This window comes from Nycticebus coucang, chromosome 4, assembly GCF_027406575.1.
Source record: "Nycticebus coucang isolate mNycCou1 chromosome 4, mNycCou1.pri, whole genome shotgun sequence".
Classification (NCBI taxonomy): Eukaryota; Metazoa; Chordata; class Mammalia; order Primates; family Lorisidae; genus Nycticebus; species Nycticebus coucang.
Window position 1 is genome coordinate 42,245,777 of NC_069783.1, and position 16,776 is coordinate 42,262,552.

The 16,776-nt window shown below is 42.5% G+C and overlaps 1 protein-coding gene across 1 annotated transcript in view; it reads right to left on the bottom strand.

The window, feature by feature from the left end:
* Positions 1-7,234: 7,234 nt before the first annotated feature.
* The window catches only part of LRPPRC (leucine rich pentatricopeptide repeat containing), a 127,146-nt gene continuing 117,604 nt past the window's right edge, over positions 7,235-16,776 (bottom strand). The window contains exons 36-38 of the mRNA XM_053587363.1: positions 14,961-15,045; positions 10,198-10,340; positions 7,235-9,499 (exon numbers count right to left, since the gene is read on the bottom strand). Of these exons, the coding sequence (XP_053443338.1) occupies positions 9,443-9,499; positions 10,198-10,340; positions 14,961-15,045 (285 nt within the window). The 3' untranslated portion in view covers positions 7,235-9,442. The remainder of the gene's footprint in view (positions 9,500-10,197; positions 10,341-14,960; positions 15,046-16,776) is intronic.

Sequence of the window (16,776 nt, forward strand, 5' to 3'; positions counted from 1 at the left end):
GAACAGCGATCTGCCACCCCTTCCTTTTGTGGGGGGTCATGAGCCCCCAAAGCTAAAGGGAACAATTAAAAATGTATGGAGCATCTACTCTGCGTCAAGTGCAGTGCAAATCACCTTCTGCGGATGCCATCATCCGATTAGAGGTAAGAAGTACCCATTTAATAGGTTAGCAAACTGACAGAGACACAAATTCATTTTGCTAAGGTCACATAGATACTGTGTCATGAAGTCATGTGGGGGCCAGAAAAGCCTGTGAGTCCTTTAGGAGTTAGAGGGCAGATGGCAGGACCTGGGCCCCTGTTAGGTTTGGAAGCCCAGGAAGACAAAGAGATTCAAAAAGGTTCAGCCAGCCTCTTAGAGTGGCATCTGCTCAGCCCTGGCTGCTCTCAGGACCAGCTGTGGACCTTCCATAGTAGACAGTGGATGAGACGGTGCAGGCCTAGGTGGTATACACTCATGCCTGAGTGTTACGAACCATGTGACCCATGACAGGTGCACCAAGAGTGGGAGGGGATGGTTCCCAAAGGAAAATCAGAGTCTCAAACCAAAAGTAGGAGGAAGGCACATAGCAAACACCCTGCACAGGTTACCACGCCCGGGCTACCCCAAGTGGGGGCCCCAGGCATGGGCATGGCTGGGGACAAGCAGGCCAGCCGGGCTCAGGCCCTACTCAGACCCACCACATCAGAGCCTGTATTTTAAGAAGATTCCCTGGTGATCTGTGCGCATTCAAGCATGCTGTCCTCTTACAATGCACCATCACAGGGTGGTCATGTGGCTGCCCCTCAGTGCGCAGACCCGGCCTCGGGCTTCACTGGGCGCTCTGACCATGTCCTTCACAGTACGAGGATCCAGGTCAGGGTCAAGCGCTGGGTCTAGTGGTCCTGTAGCTGGTCTCCTTCAGCTGTGAACAAGTCCTCAGTCCTCAGCTCTCCTGGACTTTCCTGTCCTTGACACGTGCAGATTTTGCAGGCTATGAGGTCTCCGTTTGGGTTTATCCGGTAGTTCTTCATGATGGAATTCGGGTCCTGCACCTTTGCAGTGCATCCTGTCAGGAAGCACACGGTTTCCATGTGCTCCCACCGACAACCTGCACTTAGATCACTTGGTTAAAGGGGCATCTGCCAGGCTTCTCCGCAGTTACTATTTTCCCTCCCTTTGTCATTAGTAAACATTTTGTAGGTAGATAACTTTGAAACTATGTAAAGTGCCTGCTTCTCACCAAACTTTCCCTTTCTTTTCATTTTTTTTTTTTAATTTCTATCAATACAAACTTATAGTTTCCTATTTTAGTCAATGGGTTATACTCCTTTACTATCACTATTTTTTTTTTTTTTTTGAGACAGTCTTGCTCTGTCACCCAAGTAGAGTGAGGTGGAGTCATAGCTCACAGCAACTTAAAACTTCTGGGCTTGAGTGATCCTCCGGCCTCAGCCTCTAGCATAAGGGGGACTACAGGCTCCTGCCATGATGCACAGCTAATTTTTCCTCTTTTTTTTTTGCAGTTTTTGGCCGGGGCTGGGTTTGAATCCGCCACCTCTGGCATATGGGGCCGGTGCCCTACCCTTTTGAGCCACAGGCGCCGCCCTAATTTTTCTGGTTTTTTTTTTTTTTTTCTTTTTCTAATTTTTCTGTTTTTAGTAGAGGCAGAATCTTGCTCTTGGTCAGGGTGGTTATCATTACTAATTTTGATGTTCAAATTGTCCTGATTTGGCCAGTGGGAGTCCCTTAAAGCTGGCTTCTGCATCCTTTTGACATGTCCCCATCCTAGAGGACTTTGTGACATTTTTTTTTTTTTTTTTTTTGGTTTTTGGCCGGAGCTGGGTTTGAACCTGCCACCTCTGGCATATAGGACCGGCGCTCTACTCCTTGAGCCCCAGGCGCCGCCCGACACTGTTATTTTCATATTGCATTTTCCCACCCCAGCCCTAGAATCAGACATCTTGGTTCTTTTTAGTGGACAATGGTATTTGAAGCCAAGATCAAAGGGATAAGTATGCTCAATGCTGTTGGGGCATCTCTCCTCACCCCTCTCAGTGAACAGAGTTGAGGAATATACATAAGATCCCTAACGTGTATAGGAGTTTACACTGACAACCTCCAACTCCAATCCAGTATCAGAGTTGAGTCTAGTTCCTCTTTTCATATTTGTAACACTCTTCTGCACTTATGAGAAACCTGGCTTCCATTGTCCTTCCCACATCTACTCACTGGATTAATCCCCTGCACGCAACCTATCTCCCACCCACACCACGCCTTCCCGCGTGGACATCCTGCTCGCCAGCGTGGGCTCTAACTCCCATGCTGCCCCCTCACCGGGCGCTGGCCCATCGCAGCTCCCTTCTGCCCACTGTGGTCACCTAATAGTAAAGAGGATGCTTTTTTTTTTTTTGTAGAGACAGAGTTTCACTTTTCTACCCTTGGTGGAGTGCCATGGCATCATACAGCTCACAGCAACCTCCAACTCCTGGGCTTAAGCGATTCTCTTGCCTCAGCCTCCCAAGTAGCTGGGACTACAGGCGCCCGCCACAACGCCTGGCCTTTTTTTGGTAACAGTTCAGCCGGGGCCAGGTTTGAACCCACCACCCTCGGTATATGGGGCCGGCGCCTTACCGACTGCACCACAGGCACTGCCCAAGGATGCTTTTTTTTTTAACTCCCCAAAGGATTCTTTTTTTTTTTTTTTTGAGACAGAGCCTCAAGCTGTCGTCCTGGGTAGAGTGCTGTGACATCACAGCTCACGGCAACCTCCAACTCCTGGGCTCAAGTGATTCTCCTGCCTCCACCTCCCAAGTAGCTGTGACCTAGGCGCCCGCCACAATGCCCGGCTATTTTTGGGTTGCAGCCATCATTGTTGTTTGGCGGGTCCGGGCTGTATTCTAACCTGCCAGCTCAGGTGTATGTGGCTGGGCCGCTTGAGCCTGTGGCTTGAGCCACAGGTGCTGAGCCATCCCCAAAGGATTCTAATGTGTACTGAGGTTGATAGCCATTAAGATACATCACCTGACTTTGTGAATTCACTACTCAGTCCACAAAAGGCTTCAGTGGGCTCTGTGTGCTGGGCTACAGGTAAGGGGGCAAGGAGCAAAGGCAGGAGAGATGGTAAACCTCTAGCATCTGCCTTTTCTTTTCTTTTCTTTTTTTGCAGTTTTGGCCAGGGCCGGGCTTGAACCCACCACCCCCGGTATATGGGGCCGGTGCCCTACTCCTTGAGCCACAGGTGCCGCTCCACCAGCACCTGCCTTTTCTTTGTGTTTTTTTCTGGAGTAATGACTCTGCACCCTGCTGCCCACACAAGAGCTTTAACAAAGGCCAGTATGGACCCACCCCCCAGAGATTGATTCCACAGGTTTATTTGTTTAAAAAATGCTCTCCAAGGTGCGTGAGGTTAGGGGTTCCAAAAGCATGCATGTAGTTCAAGGAACCCCACTCTGCATCGCAGGTTAGGGATGTGCTTATTTATAGTCATCAGATGCATGGGTTGCAATCTTTCCTACTAAAAGTCAGACAGTAAACATTTTAGACTTTGCAGGCTTTATAGGTTCTTACCAAATTACTTAACTCTGCTATTATGGTATAAAAGCAGTGCAGACAACGGTAAAGTGCGAGTGGTATTGCTGCGTTCCAATAAAATATTATTTACAAAAGCAGGCAGCTTGTTGGATTTAGCCTGAGGCTGTAGTTTGCAGACCCTGGATCAAAAGGTAAAGGTTTTGAAATTTGCATTTTAAGCCCTTCAATTTCAAGTTATGTTATTGATGGAGAATTTTAATTAAACAGAGGACAATTACCTATATTGACTCGAATATTTCCTGATGTGAGTTTTTAAAAACTGCCCTTGTTCCTATTATAGAGTATAATAGATGTAATCTTGTCCTGGGTTAAGCCAGCCTACAGACTTAGATCTCACACTTGCTTTTGTTTTCTTTTCTTCAGTTCTTGTCTTGATCTCAAATGTCAAATTCAAGTGTTAACAGTCCTGGGGCCAAGGGTTCTACTGAGACTGAAATTAGTCACTCAGCAGAGGACCTCAGCACAGCCGGCAAAGCACTTTGCTTTGGGCCTGACTTACACAGGCATCTGGAGCATCAGTCTTGGATGGGGTGAGCAAGGGATTGGAATGCAAGGAAAGGATGAAACATTTTGTTGGTTGACCTGTGCTTATTTGAGAAAATATTATCCAATGCTCACTCCTGTAAGGCAGCAAACATCCTTATTTGCAAATACAGTACAGCCTCCGTAGTCGACCACTTCCTTACCTTGACCATCTCCTTAAATTGACCTAGTTTTCATAGCCTGGACATGAGCCATATATACATAATAGTATAGCAGGCCTGGTTCCTTCTGTTGACCGTCTCTGTATGTTGACCAGTTTGTTACAGTCCCTTGCGTGGTCAACTTATGTTCTACTGTAGTCTGAACTGGGTAATTCAAATCTCAAGTTATGTCATCCGTACTTGGTAATGATTGGTTCTTCATTTAAAGTAGCTGAGTATAGAGCAGTCCTTGTCCACATTACGTGGGCTGTGCCTGAGGTGTGGGCAAGGGAGGCCTGCAGGCAGATGGGGCACAGCTCACCACAGCAATGCACATGGTGTTAGCAGCTAATAATTAAAACGTTTAAGCAGTGACATTTTCAAACACATAACAACTCAGTAACACTTCTCTGCTTTCTCTGTAATAGCGCTCACATTTATCGTTTGTGTGACTGTCTTCTGTCAAACTGTATGCACTTGTGTTTCCCCAAACCGCTAATAAGCTCTATTGTCTCATGCTAACAATAAAGCTCTTTATTTTTGTTGATTCCACTATTGCACAGAATCCTCCACTGTGCTTGAGCCCAGTTCAAGGTTGTCTTTTAATAACACAGTTGAGAGGCCTCCTCTTCCTCCTGACAGTGAATTTGAAAATGTTTTTATGAGTGCTCCCGGGTTTGGAAGAACTCGAGCCCAATGCCGTAACTCTGAGCTAGGCAGAGTTCACAGTCAGAAATCATGTATGAAGACCAGCAAGTGAGAGAAACCACATGTCCAACGGACACAAACCACACATCTCAGAAAGAGCATTCCTTGGCAAAGGGGAAGGACAGGAGGCCGAGCCCATTGATAGGGTTAATGACTCTCGCTGGTAGCTCTGCAGAGGGCTGGGAGAGCTCCTGTCTTAAGGGAAGGGAAGAGACAACAAGAAGTCCATAACGAGAACTTCACAGCAGGGGCCCAGCTGGTGAAGGTGCTATTTTCGAAAACTAAGGATGGATCTTGCAGCCAACCATTGTCCAAACAAATGTGCCAGAGCAGTGAGTCTGAAGCTGGTTAAACGCTTTTGCTCTACCTGGACCTGATTTTCTTTCTTCCCCTTCATGCAATAAAGAAAAAGATAAGTGCCTATTTTCGAATTGCTAATGCAGCCATTTTCTTTATTTGTACTGAGGCTGCATAATGTGGGCTTTGTAAAGTCCGGGGCCTGAAAGCAGGATACGTTTCTAATGGAAACCTCCCATGCCTGATTGTACAACAGCAAAGCGACAAATTACTGTGATTTTTGTACCCCCTGCAGCTATTAGTTCGGTCATACTTTAGGAATGTTGCTTTCACTTAAAGAAATTCTACAAATATTGGTTCATCAGGACAAATATATGAAAATTGTGCTCAAAGACATGAGAAAAAAGCATGTGGAATACACACACTACAGACTTGCAAAATAAGTTGTACTGGGAAGAACAATTTATCAGATAAAGCTTAATAATTTGTGAGAACGTGTAAACTCAGGGATTATGCCAGGGACTGTGTATTTGATTAAATGAGAGAAAATGTCCTTACAGTGTAAGGTATCCAGAAACTGGGAACACTGGTATTAAAGTTTTTTTTTTTTTTGTAAAGACAAGAGTCTCACTTTATTGCCCTCAGTAGAGTGCAGTGGCATCTCAGCTCACAGCAACCTCTAACTCCCAGGCTTAGGCGATTCTCTTGCTTCAGCCTCCCAAGTAGCTGGGACTACAGGTACCTGCCACAATGCCCGGCTATTTCTTTGTTGCAGTTTGGCCGGGGGACAGGTTTGAACCCGCCACCCTTGGTATATGGGGCTGGTGTCCTATCCACTGAGCCACAGGTGCCACCCAAGTTTTTTTTTTTTTAAATAAAACATTCTGCCAGGCACAGGACTTGATTACAGCACCTGTAATCCCAGCACTTGGGAGGCCAAGGCAGGTGGATTGCCTGAGCTCACGAGTTTGAGACTAGCCTAAGCAAGAGGCAAGACCCAGTCTCTAAAAAAAGCCAAGCATTGTGATGGGCACCTGTAGTCCCAGCTATTTGGGAGGCTGAGGCAAAAGAATCGCTTGAGCCCAAGAGTTTGAGGTTGGTGTGAGCTGGGATGCCACAGCACAGTACCGAGGGTGACAAAGTGAGACTCTGTCTCAAAATAAATAAATATACAAAATATATATATATTCCTACAGTTTAGATTCCAGTGACTTTTAACTGACTTTTTCCTGGTTCATCTGGGTCTTGTGTTCTGATTGGGAGTAAATGACTTCAGTCAGAATCCTGGCCATGCTATTCATCACTGTGGCTCTGGGCAGATTCACTTCTGCAAGTCTGTGTTCTATCCATTGAGTTATCAGGCAAAAGGGGGGCCTGACACACCGCAGTAGGTGCCTGGTGTTCAGCACACAGAACCCACCACCAGACAACTTGATTACGTGAGCCTGCAGCTGGGATCATGCTAGGTGGGGGGGATGCAGACCCAGTCCTTCAGGAGTCCATCTCTGGCACCTGCTGTGCTGAAGTGGCTATGGGACCCCTGGAGAGGGAACAATATGCTAGGTGGAGTGATGGGCTCAAGAAAGTAGCAAAGTATTGATGGTGACCTCAGTGAGCATTCCTGAAAAGAGGGTCAGGTGAATACAGGCTGTGTGTGGAGCAGACGGATCCCAGCCATCCACAGAGATGGCAAACATGCTCTGACATGCAATGCAAGATAAACCCCTCCCATTTAGTGCCGATTAAACACACACTCAAACTCTAATTCTTGCCAACTTTGCCCCCCCAATCTCAGATACCCGCTAGCACTTAAAACAGATAAGCAGTGACTTCACTGGCTCTCTACATACAAACTATAAGCCATTTAACAAGGAGATTCTGGCTACAACAGAGGTCACTACACACTTAAAAAATTTGAAGACTGAAGTCCTTTGAAATGGCTTAAAGCACTGAAGCAAACATTTGACAACAAAAAGGACGTAGCCCACAGATATCTGGAGTACACTTTATTCAAAGCATTTCATCTTAAAATTATATTACAATTAAATAATAAACATTAATCATATATAAAATATTACTCTTTCCCAAAGTTTACAATGACGTAATTTACTTTTCAGAATTAGCTGTTTGCTTATGAGTCTAAACATACTGTAGAGAATTTCCACAATTTTATTTACTGTGTATCTTTTATTTCAATTTAGATATTTAGAAAGCATTCATAAGCTCTCCTAGAGTACATAATTATTACACTTTAAATATTTATATTCATAAGGAAAACCAATACAGTGCTACAAACATTTGACTACGTAAAGTCCTTTGGTAACACATTTTAATGGCCCTGCCTGCTATTCAGAATCCTAGATGAGGGGGTTTTGGCAATTTCCTCTGTGCCACAGCCACATTTTGAGTCCCCATACAGGGGGCATTCTGCTTGGAGGCACTTCTAGCAAATTAAGACTGTACTTCCAGTTTCCCCCAAGATGACTACGAAGCCCAGATTATACCTCAACCTTAGAGAACTATTTTAATGAATGTCAATAAAACTTAGCTCACTTAACTTGTGATTAGCAATGACTGTAAAAAACAAGGCCTGCTTCAGTGGGATCACTAAAGACAGGCACACCAGGGCGAGGCTCCAGGCAAATCAGACAACAGCAAAACCGTAACGTGTATAAGTCCTGAACCTGGGAGCACACAAAGGGAAGTGTCACTGTGTCCTCAGCTGGGACACGGCACTAGCTGAGCCCCGTTCCTAAAGTCTAACTCTACAAAAGATAGTTAAAGTAAAGCACGGCTCATATCATGACTATGATGGCTTTGACTTCTTGGCTTCCCTCCATCAACCCTCCTTCTCTCGCCATCTGCAGACAGGCACTAGATACAGAAGAGCTGGCCCCCAAAGCAGAAGGATGGACAGCCCCGTGGGCTGGAGGCCTGCCCGCTCCCCAAGGCGAGATTGCCCCATGATGTAATGAGCAGACACCAGTTGGCAATGAAACCAGAACAGTGGGCAGTTGCCATATTTAAACGGGCACAGAATATTCCCAAACGGGGGTAACTTGCAAAACATTTTCAACATTTTTGGCAATCAATTACCTCATCCTCAAATAAGCCAATATTTCATATAAATATATCTTAATAATGGTAAACTGCCTTAACTATGTTAAATTATTTCTTTATAGTAACCACTTACAATGTAGATGTTAACAGGTATGATGGCCAATATGGGGATAACTTTTAGTTTTCAAAAATTCAGTACAAATCAAATTTCAACCCTTCATATATGAAATCACATATTACCAGGACATGAGTAACAAGCCTTGAGTAGGACAGACCTTGTGCTGACAAAGCCTGGAAATCAAGAAGAGGAAATGCATTGCTCTACTTCCTAGGTCACGGTTAAGGCTCACCGCAGAGACCTCCATGAGCAACGCACAGAAGCCAGCAAGGCCAAAGGGAGGGAAGGGCAAGCGGCCGCGGAGCCTCTGGACATCGCCAACAGTGCCCTGACCAAGGGTAAGCAGCAGTCTCTTCGGGTCTGTGCTTTCTTACTGAAAAACAATGATGACTAGATTGGATTACTCTAAGTGCTTGTGTTTTACAAAATTTGAAAATTACACAGGAGTTCACACATGTAAGAGACTGTTATATCACAGAACATTAGGGATTAGAAAGCTCAATGAGCATCAGTTATTTATCTAGCTCCAAAATTTTTAAGATCAGCACTAACCAGCAAGTCTTAAACAAAGGAATAACATTTTAATGAAAATAATAAACAAAATAGAGCAGAGGAACTAAAGAGTCAATTGGGGGAAGAACCCTGAAAAAATACAGTTTCATATAACACAAGCATTAAAGAAAATGGTATAGGCTGGGCACAGTGGTTCCTGCCTGTAAGGCCAGCACTTTGGGAGGATAAGATCAAAAGTTTGAAATCAGCCTGGGCAACAAGTGAAACCCCCATCTCCACAAAGAAAGAAAGAAAATGTACATTTATGTCATAGAAAGAAATAAAAAAGTCCAATAACCAAGTATACACAAATATTGTCAATAAGATGTTCAACACAGGTGACAAAAGTATATAAACAAAGTTCTTTATTATTTTTCTCTCAAACACATTTAAAAATAACATGTAGACAAAGAATCACAATACACACAAAACAAAAAGGTGCCTGCTTATTTCATGAAGAGATTTCCTTCGATCCTTTCAGCTGGTTTGCATAAAATGCAAAACTTTCCTGTTAAGGAGAAAGAGGAAGGGAAGTTATACATAAAGTTAGTAAGAGGTGATGGTACAAAACTTAAAAATCATAAAGGACTACAAAATGGTAGCTACAACCACTGGGCCCATTATAGACGCCACCCCTCAAACTTTCTTGTTTCATGAAATTACAAATTAATGGCTCCAAGTTCAGGGTTAAAGTGAGCAGCAAGAATCTGCTGGGTGTGTGTATACATGTGTGTATGCAGGTATTTAACACCTGTGGAAGGGTGCAGCATTTCAAATAAAACACGGTGCAGTGACTTTCAGTTCAATGACACAATAAAAAGGAACTTTCCTACACAAAGAAATAAACTATTTAAAATGAACAAGTAATTAACACTGACATCATAAGCTTGGCTACTGCAATACAGGCCATTAAATCCCGTTTCAAGTTGAAGTGATGAGAGCACTGCCCTAAGGACGTTTGAAAATTCATACCTATAGCTGAAGGCCTGAGATAGACCTTGCATTTTAAACCTCAGCCCCAGAGAGCGATGTTCTCCCACAGCCACAGCGCGGAGGCCGCTCCGTCCCTCCAGGCCTCCCTGGGGGATTCTTCACAGAGATCTAATCCTCATGTAATTAAGTCTCCAACTTATTTTTTTCAACATTGTTATGAAGCATACGTAAATCTGTAGAGGCATTTTCCCCCCTTAATTAAGAATTACTCACAGGGGGCTCAGTGAAAGGGAGAGGCTCTCCAGCATCCTTCAGCAACACTGCGTAACGCTTCAGAAACAGATCATTCAATTTTATATTCTTGGCAGTCAAATGTTCGTATAGCACTTTAGCAGATGTGACATCTTTATCCATGACTGACAAAGTTAAAGAGGAAAAAAGATATTAATCACAGATAACAACCTATCTTTTTCTGCTCATCCAAACACTTAACCACTCAGAGATCCTGGATCCCTTTATTCCATGGCAAACAAGTACTCACCCACCTTTGGGGAGAAGCCACTCTCAGAATCTACCAACTCCCTTGCTCCTTTTCCACACCCCTCATTCCGCCTCAGTCATTTTGCAGGAGAAGGAAAATGGCATATATGACTATATTTAAAGGCCTTTAAGATAATATTAATGGTTCCATGTATTTAGGCTATTTTGAAGACTTATCATAAAGTGACCATAAACTGAAGCCCTTAATCATTAAGTAATACACAACATTCAATTTTCTTCTGCTTAAAACCACATTCTCCCAAGCTAATACTCAGGGACTATTGTGTAAGGGCATGGAAATTATGTGGAAATCCACACCAACATCAGTATTAGCAGCTAAACAACACACCAAAAAGGCCTTTATTATTGTAAAGTAAGCAAATATGGAGAATATAGTTAGCCAGATGACCAAAAATCACATCTGTAAGGAGGCCGAGTCTGGAGAATCCCTTTGAGGGTTATCCAGCCTGGGAAACGTAGCGAGACGAGATCGCTACAAAAAAATAACCAGCCTCGTGTGAGGGCACATGCCTACAGTCCAAGCTACTCTGGAGGCTGAAGTGGGAGGACTGCTTAATCCCTAAAGTTCAAGGTTATAGTGAGCTATAATCATGTCTCTGCACTCCTCCCGAGAGAGAGAGAGATCCTGTCTCAAAAAAAAAAGAAAAAAAAAAGTACATGTGTGTGAGACATTGACAAGTTACACCACTATTTCACTCAAATGAATAATGAAATAGCCCAGAAGTAGCCCAAGAGCTAAGTATAGCTGGCTGTCCACTTGTGGCTGATTTGCAGTAATTTTTGTTTTAAGTTTACTGTGATTATAAAGGCTCTGCTAACAATTATTGTGGGTAATTCAGCTCTCTAATTTTGCATTAGACTGTTAACATCTAAGCACCAAATAAACCCCTACCCTGTAATGACACTGGTTAACCAATCCCAACTTTGGCAGTAGCACAAGGATCCTTGAGGATGGAAGCGAGGCACATAGTGACTAATTAAATAAAGGCTTTTCCAAAAGGGAATGAAAAAGTTAAGTGACGTACCTGCTCTTAGAGCTGGGACAGACCTTTACAATCGCAGTGAAGTCAATATGCTGCGTAAATTCTTTGGCCCCACCTAAGGGTCTGTACCTTTTCCCTATGACTGTCAAGGGTTCAAGTTCTACCTTCCTCTGAGGACATTAGCTGCGCAGAAAATTCTAGCGCCTTGCTCTTTACTGCCAATTGGACCACCTGATTAGTAGTTTTTTGTGTTTGACGCTATTTCATGTTACAGGCACACCTCAGCTTTATTGTACTTCATAGATAGTGTTTTTTTTTGTTTTTTTTTTTTTTTTTTTTTTTTACAAATTGAAGGTTTTTCCTGTGAGGAACAAGTCTATCGATGCCATTTTTCCTATAATGTGCTTACTTCAATGTTGCTGTATCCATTTTTGGTAATTCTTCCCATATTTCACACTTTTTAATTATTATTATGTTGGTGATCTGTGAGTAACCTTTATGTTACTAATGCAATTGTTTGGGGGCACCATGAACCATGCCTGTATGAGACAGCAAACTTAATTGAGAAGTGTGTTTTGATGGCTGCACTGAGGAGCTGCTCCCTGTCATTCACTCTAAAAATAGCCAGGCATTGTGGCGGGCACCTGTAGTCCCAGCTACTTGAGAGGCTGAGGCAAGAGAATAGCTTGAGCCCAGGAGTTTGAGGTTGCTGTGAGCTATGACGCCATAGCACTCTACAAAGGGTGACAAAGTGAGACTCTGTCTCCCCCACCACAAAATAAATAAAATAACCCAGCAAGTGTTCAAGGGAGAGAAAATCACAGTCTCTTGCTTTAAATTAGAAGCTAAAAATGATGATTCTTAGTGAAAAAGGCATGTCAAAAGTCGAGACAGGCTAAGAGCCAGGCCTCTTGTGCCAATCTGTTAAGCCATGTTGTGACGACAAAGGAAAAGTTCTTGAAGGAAATTAAAAGTGCTACTCCAGTGAACACACAAATAGTAAGAAAGTAAAACAGCTTCATTGCTAATGCGGAGAAAGTTTTAGTGTCTGGAAAAAAAATAGAACCAGCCACAATATTCTCCTACATCTAAGCCTTATCCAGAGAAAGGCCCCAACTCCTTCAATTCTATAAAGCATGACTTACTGAACATTTTAAGCCCAGTTGAGACTTACTGTTCAGAAAGAAGGATTCTTTTCAAAATAGTACTGCTCATTGACAATGCACCAGGCTGCCCAAGAACTCTGATGGAGATGCACAGGGAGGTTAATGTGGTTTTAATGCCGCTAACATATGTGTTCTACAGCCCATGGATCAAGGTATAATCAACAATCTTAGTACTGAAGAAATAGATTTTGTAAGGCTATAGAGGCCACACCTAGTGATTTCTCTGATGGATCTGGGCACAGTAAATCGAGAACTTTCTGGAAAGGAGTCACCATTCTAGATTCCATTAAGAACGTGTGTGATTCATGGGAGGAGGTCAAAATGTCAACACTAATAGAGTTCAGAAGAAGTTGATTCTAACCCTTAAGCATGTCTTTAAGGAGTGAGACTTCAGTGGAGGACGTGAAAAGGTGGAAACAGCAGGAGGACTAGAATTTCAAGTGGAGCCTGAAGAAGTGACTGAGCTGCTGCAATCTTATGACAAAAAAGATAAGGAGTTGCTTTTTATGCTTGAGCAAAGAAAAGTGGTTTTTGAGACAGAATGTACTCTTGGGGAAGATGCTGTGATCATTGTCGAGATGGTACTTAAAAGGTTCAGAACATTACATAAACTTAGCTGATCAAGCAGGGGCAGAATGTGAGAAGATGAGCCCAATTCTCAGAGTTCTACTGTGGGTAAAATGCTACCCAACAGCGCTGCATGCTACGGAGAAATCCTTCACGAAGGGGAGAGTTCAACAATGCAGCAAACTTCGTGTTATTTTAAGAAACTGCCGCTGTCACCTGAACCTGCAGCAACCCGCAACCCTCATCAGTCAGCAGCATCAACATCCAGGCAAGAAGATCAGCAAAAAGATCATGGCTTGCTAAAGGCTCTGATGATCATTGACATTTGTAAGCAATAAAGTATTTTTAAATTAAGGTACGCACATTTTTTAGACATAATGTTATTATGCACTTAACAGATTACAATATAGTGTAAACACAACTTACACATACACTTGGAAAGCAAAAATTCATGTGACTCACTTTCTGCATTATTATTTCAAATACACAGTATCTCCAAGGTATACTGCAGTTAGTTATTTTGGGAAGTTTTGTGATCATAGCTCCCTTCTGAAATAGCACCATGCTTCCCTCATAAGGGTGGAAAAATAGAGAACCAAAATTTACTAACTCTGATTCTTGAGTCTTCTGTCGTGCCACAAATAAAATCAATGACACAATTCCTTATTTACCCCATTCCTGCAATGAGCAACCAGGAGACGGCAGGTGGATAGGAGACCATGACCTAGAAATCCTGACATTTATCTTGATTACTGAGGAAAACTTTAGACTGGTTTCCCTTCATGTGTGATTGATAATCAGGGAACAAACTGGTTAAAAGACTAGAATTCCAATTGGGGTTTAAGGTAAAACTCTGGGTTACTTTCCAATTAAGGGGTCTACCACTTCAAAGGAGTAGGTAGTCTGAGCACTGAAGGAACAAGAAGGCAAGTCAAGTGAGAGCCTCAAATATATGCTGATTTCATGCCACATTTCAGGCGGCAGGCCCTGGAGAAGACTGAATAGCTTCTGATGAGTAAACCCTATAAGAGGACCTCCAGGTCTTCCCAGGAGCCTAACATCATACTCAATATACCTCGATTGCAATGAAGAAATTCAGTCATACTTTGAATGTTAAAAGGGTATGAATACTTTCATATATATTTCCTTCATTCTTTTTAAGAGACAGGGTCTAGCTCTGTCACCCATGCTAGAGTACAGCGGTCATGATGTGCTCATAGCCCACTGCAGCCTCAGACTCCTGGGCTTGAGCGATCCTCCCACCTTAGCCTCCTGATCAGCTACGACTACAGGCATGTGCCACCATGCTCAGCCCCTTTTTTATTTTTTGTAGAGATGGGGATCTCATTAGGTTGCTCAGGATGGTCTCCAACTCCTAGTCTTAAGCAATCTTCCTGCCTTGGCCTCTGAAAGTGCTGGGACTGCAGGCATACGCCATTGTGTCTGGCCCATATATTTCTTATACAGTAGAACCTTTGTAAGTTGACTCTCAAGAGACTGCAACAAACTGGGCAACATAAGGAACTAGGCATACTGTACTGGTACATATATGCCCAGTCTATGAAAATTAAATCAACTTGAGGTGGTCAGTGTAGGAAGGGGGTCAGCTACGGAAGTTCTACTGTAAGTAAATTATTTGTATCGTAAGTAATTATCTGATATGTATAATTATTGCCTTTGAGATACAGACCAAGACTTAGTTGTCTATACTATAAATATTTAAATCACTTAAATCATACAGTCACATTAAACTTATTACCATAGCTTTTCATGAGGGAGGTATACACTATATCCTTTCCAGCCAATTCAGGAATCAATTCTACCAAAGATTTCAGAGTTGTGGCCTAGGAAACAAAATACAGATAACTTTACCAAAAATATAAAACAGCGAAATACTGATACATAACATTATAGAGAAAAATCTTGAAAATAATTACAATAGAACTGCCTGTTCAATTTAATGAACTGTTTTCCCTCCTGTGTATCTTAGTATTTGATGCTGAGTCAGTAATTTACTGCCAAAACTAGTCAGCATCTTTCAAAAGTTAATGCAATTCCTTTACTTTTTATGAATATTTTTCTAATACATAATAAAGATTACTTCAACTGCTAATTATACCAAGAAGTTATGGGATCCCAAGGGTAGATGATATAGCAATCATTTCTTTAGGTGTCAAAATTTGTTGATGAAATGTGAAGAATTCATTGAAACATTCTTAAGTTTTCTCTTGTTTGATGTATTAACAGAACATTTCTAGGATATCACTAGAATTTGTACTTGACTGCTTCCAGGGATATGTAGACACAACTATGATTTTATTTCCTGTGGTGAATAAAGAACTGTCAGACCCTAATGAACACCCTCTCCAGAATTGCTGGATAAATCAACATTTATGCCCTCTTCCCAATTCACCAAACAAACCTCAATCTGGCTTAACTATTCTACTGTCAAATAAGAGAACACTGTAACTGGCATTTTAAAAATCCTAACTCCCTTTTTAGCAAGTTTATTCAATCAATCCATGCCTAAACCTGTATTCTTCCAGGACGTTTTGCACTTTGCAGTCTCCTGTAAGGAATGTCTAAGCAGACTTATTATCATACATTTGCTGTTACATCTCCTGAGCAAGGCGGTAGGAACTTGGTATACTTTCACATCTGGACTGAGAAGTGCTGTCTGGATTTCTTATACTTTGTAATCATTTTTTTAAAAAGTTGCATTGAAAAAGAAAGAAAAAAAGGCAAATAAATCCTTTATAAATGTTGCTTGTAGTAAATAAATACGTGAATCAGAGATAAAAAGCACAATTAGATAAAGTTTTTAAAAGTCCCTGGGCCAGATTTGGTGGCTCATGCCCATAATCCTAGTACTCGGAAAGGCTGAATCAGGAGGTTCGCTTGAGCTCAGGAATTGAAGGTTCTAGTGAGCAATGATGGGGCCACTGCTCTCCAGCCTGGGTGACAGAGCTAGACCTGCCTCTTAAAAAATAAAAATGAAGTGTGTGTGTACATGTAAGAGAAGTACGTGGAAATTAAGGAAAACTACACCTCTTACGCTGAAAGCAAATGTTTCTAATAAAACACCCTTACAGTTGGTACTCAGTTTGAAACATTGTAAAGTTTCCCCAAAAAACCCCTAAGAATACAGTTTCTGGTATAGAACAAGTAAAATCAGATCCAAAATAATGTTATTGCAATATGCTTTTTTAAATTAATTATTATTATCTTTTTTGAGACAGAGCCTCAAGCTGTCGCCCCAGGTAGAGTGCTGTGGCATCACAGCTCACAGCAACCTCCAACTCCTGGGCTTAAGCGATTCTTTTGCCTCAGCCTCCCAAGTAGCTGGGACTACAGGCACCTGCCACAAGCCTGGCGGTTTTTTTTATTTTTATTTTTTGGTTGTAGTTGTCATTGTTGTTTGGCAGGCCCGGGCTGGATTCAAACCCGCCAGCTCTGGTGTATGTGGCTGGCGCCTTAGCCACTTGAGCTATAGGGGCTGCGCCTAAATTAATTTTTTTTTGTTTGCTTTTAGACAAAAGTCTCACTGTGCTGCCCGAGCTTGAGTGCTGCGGTGT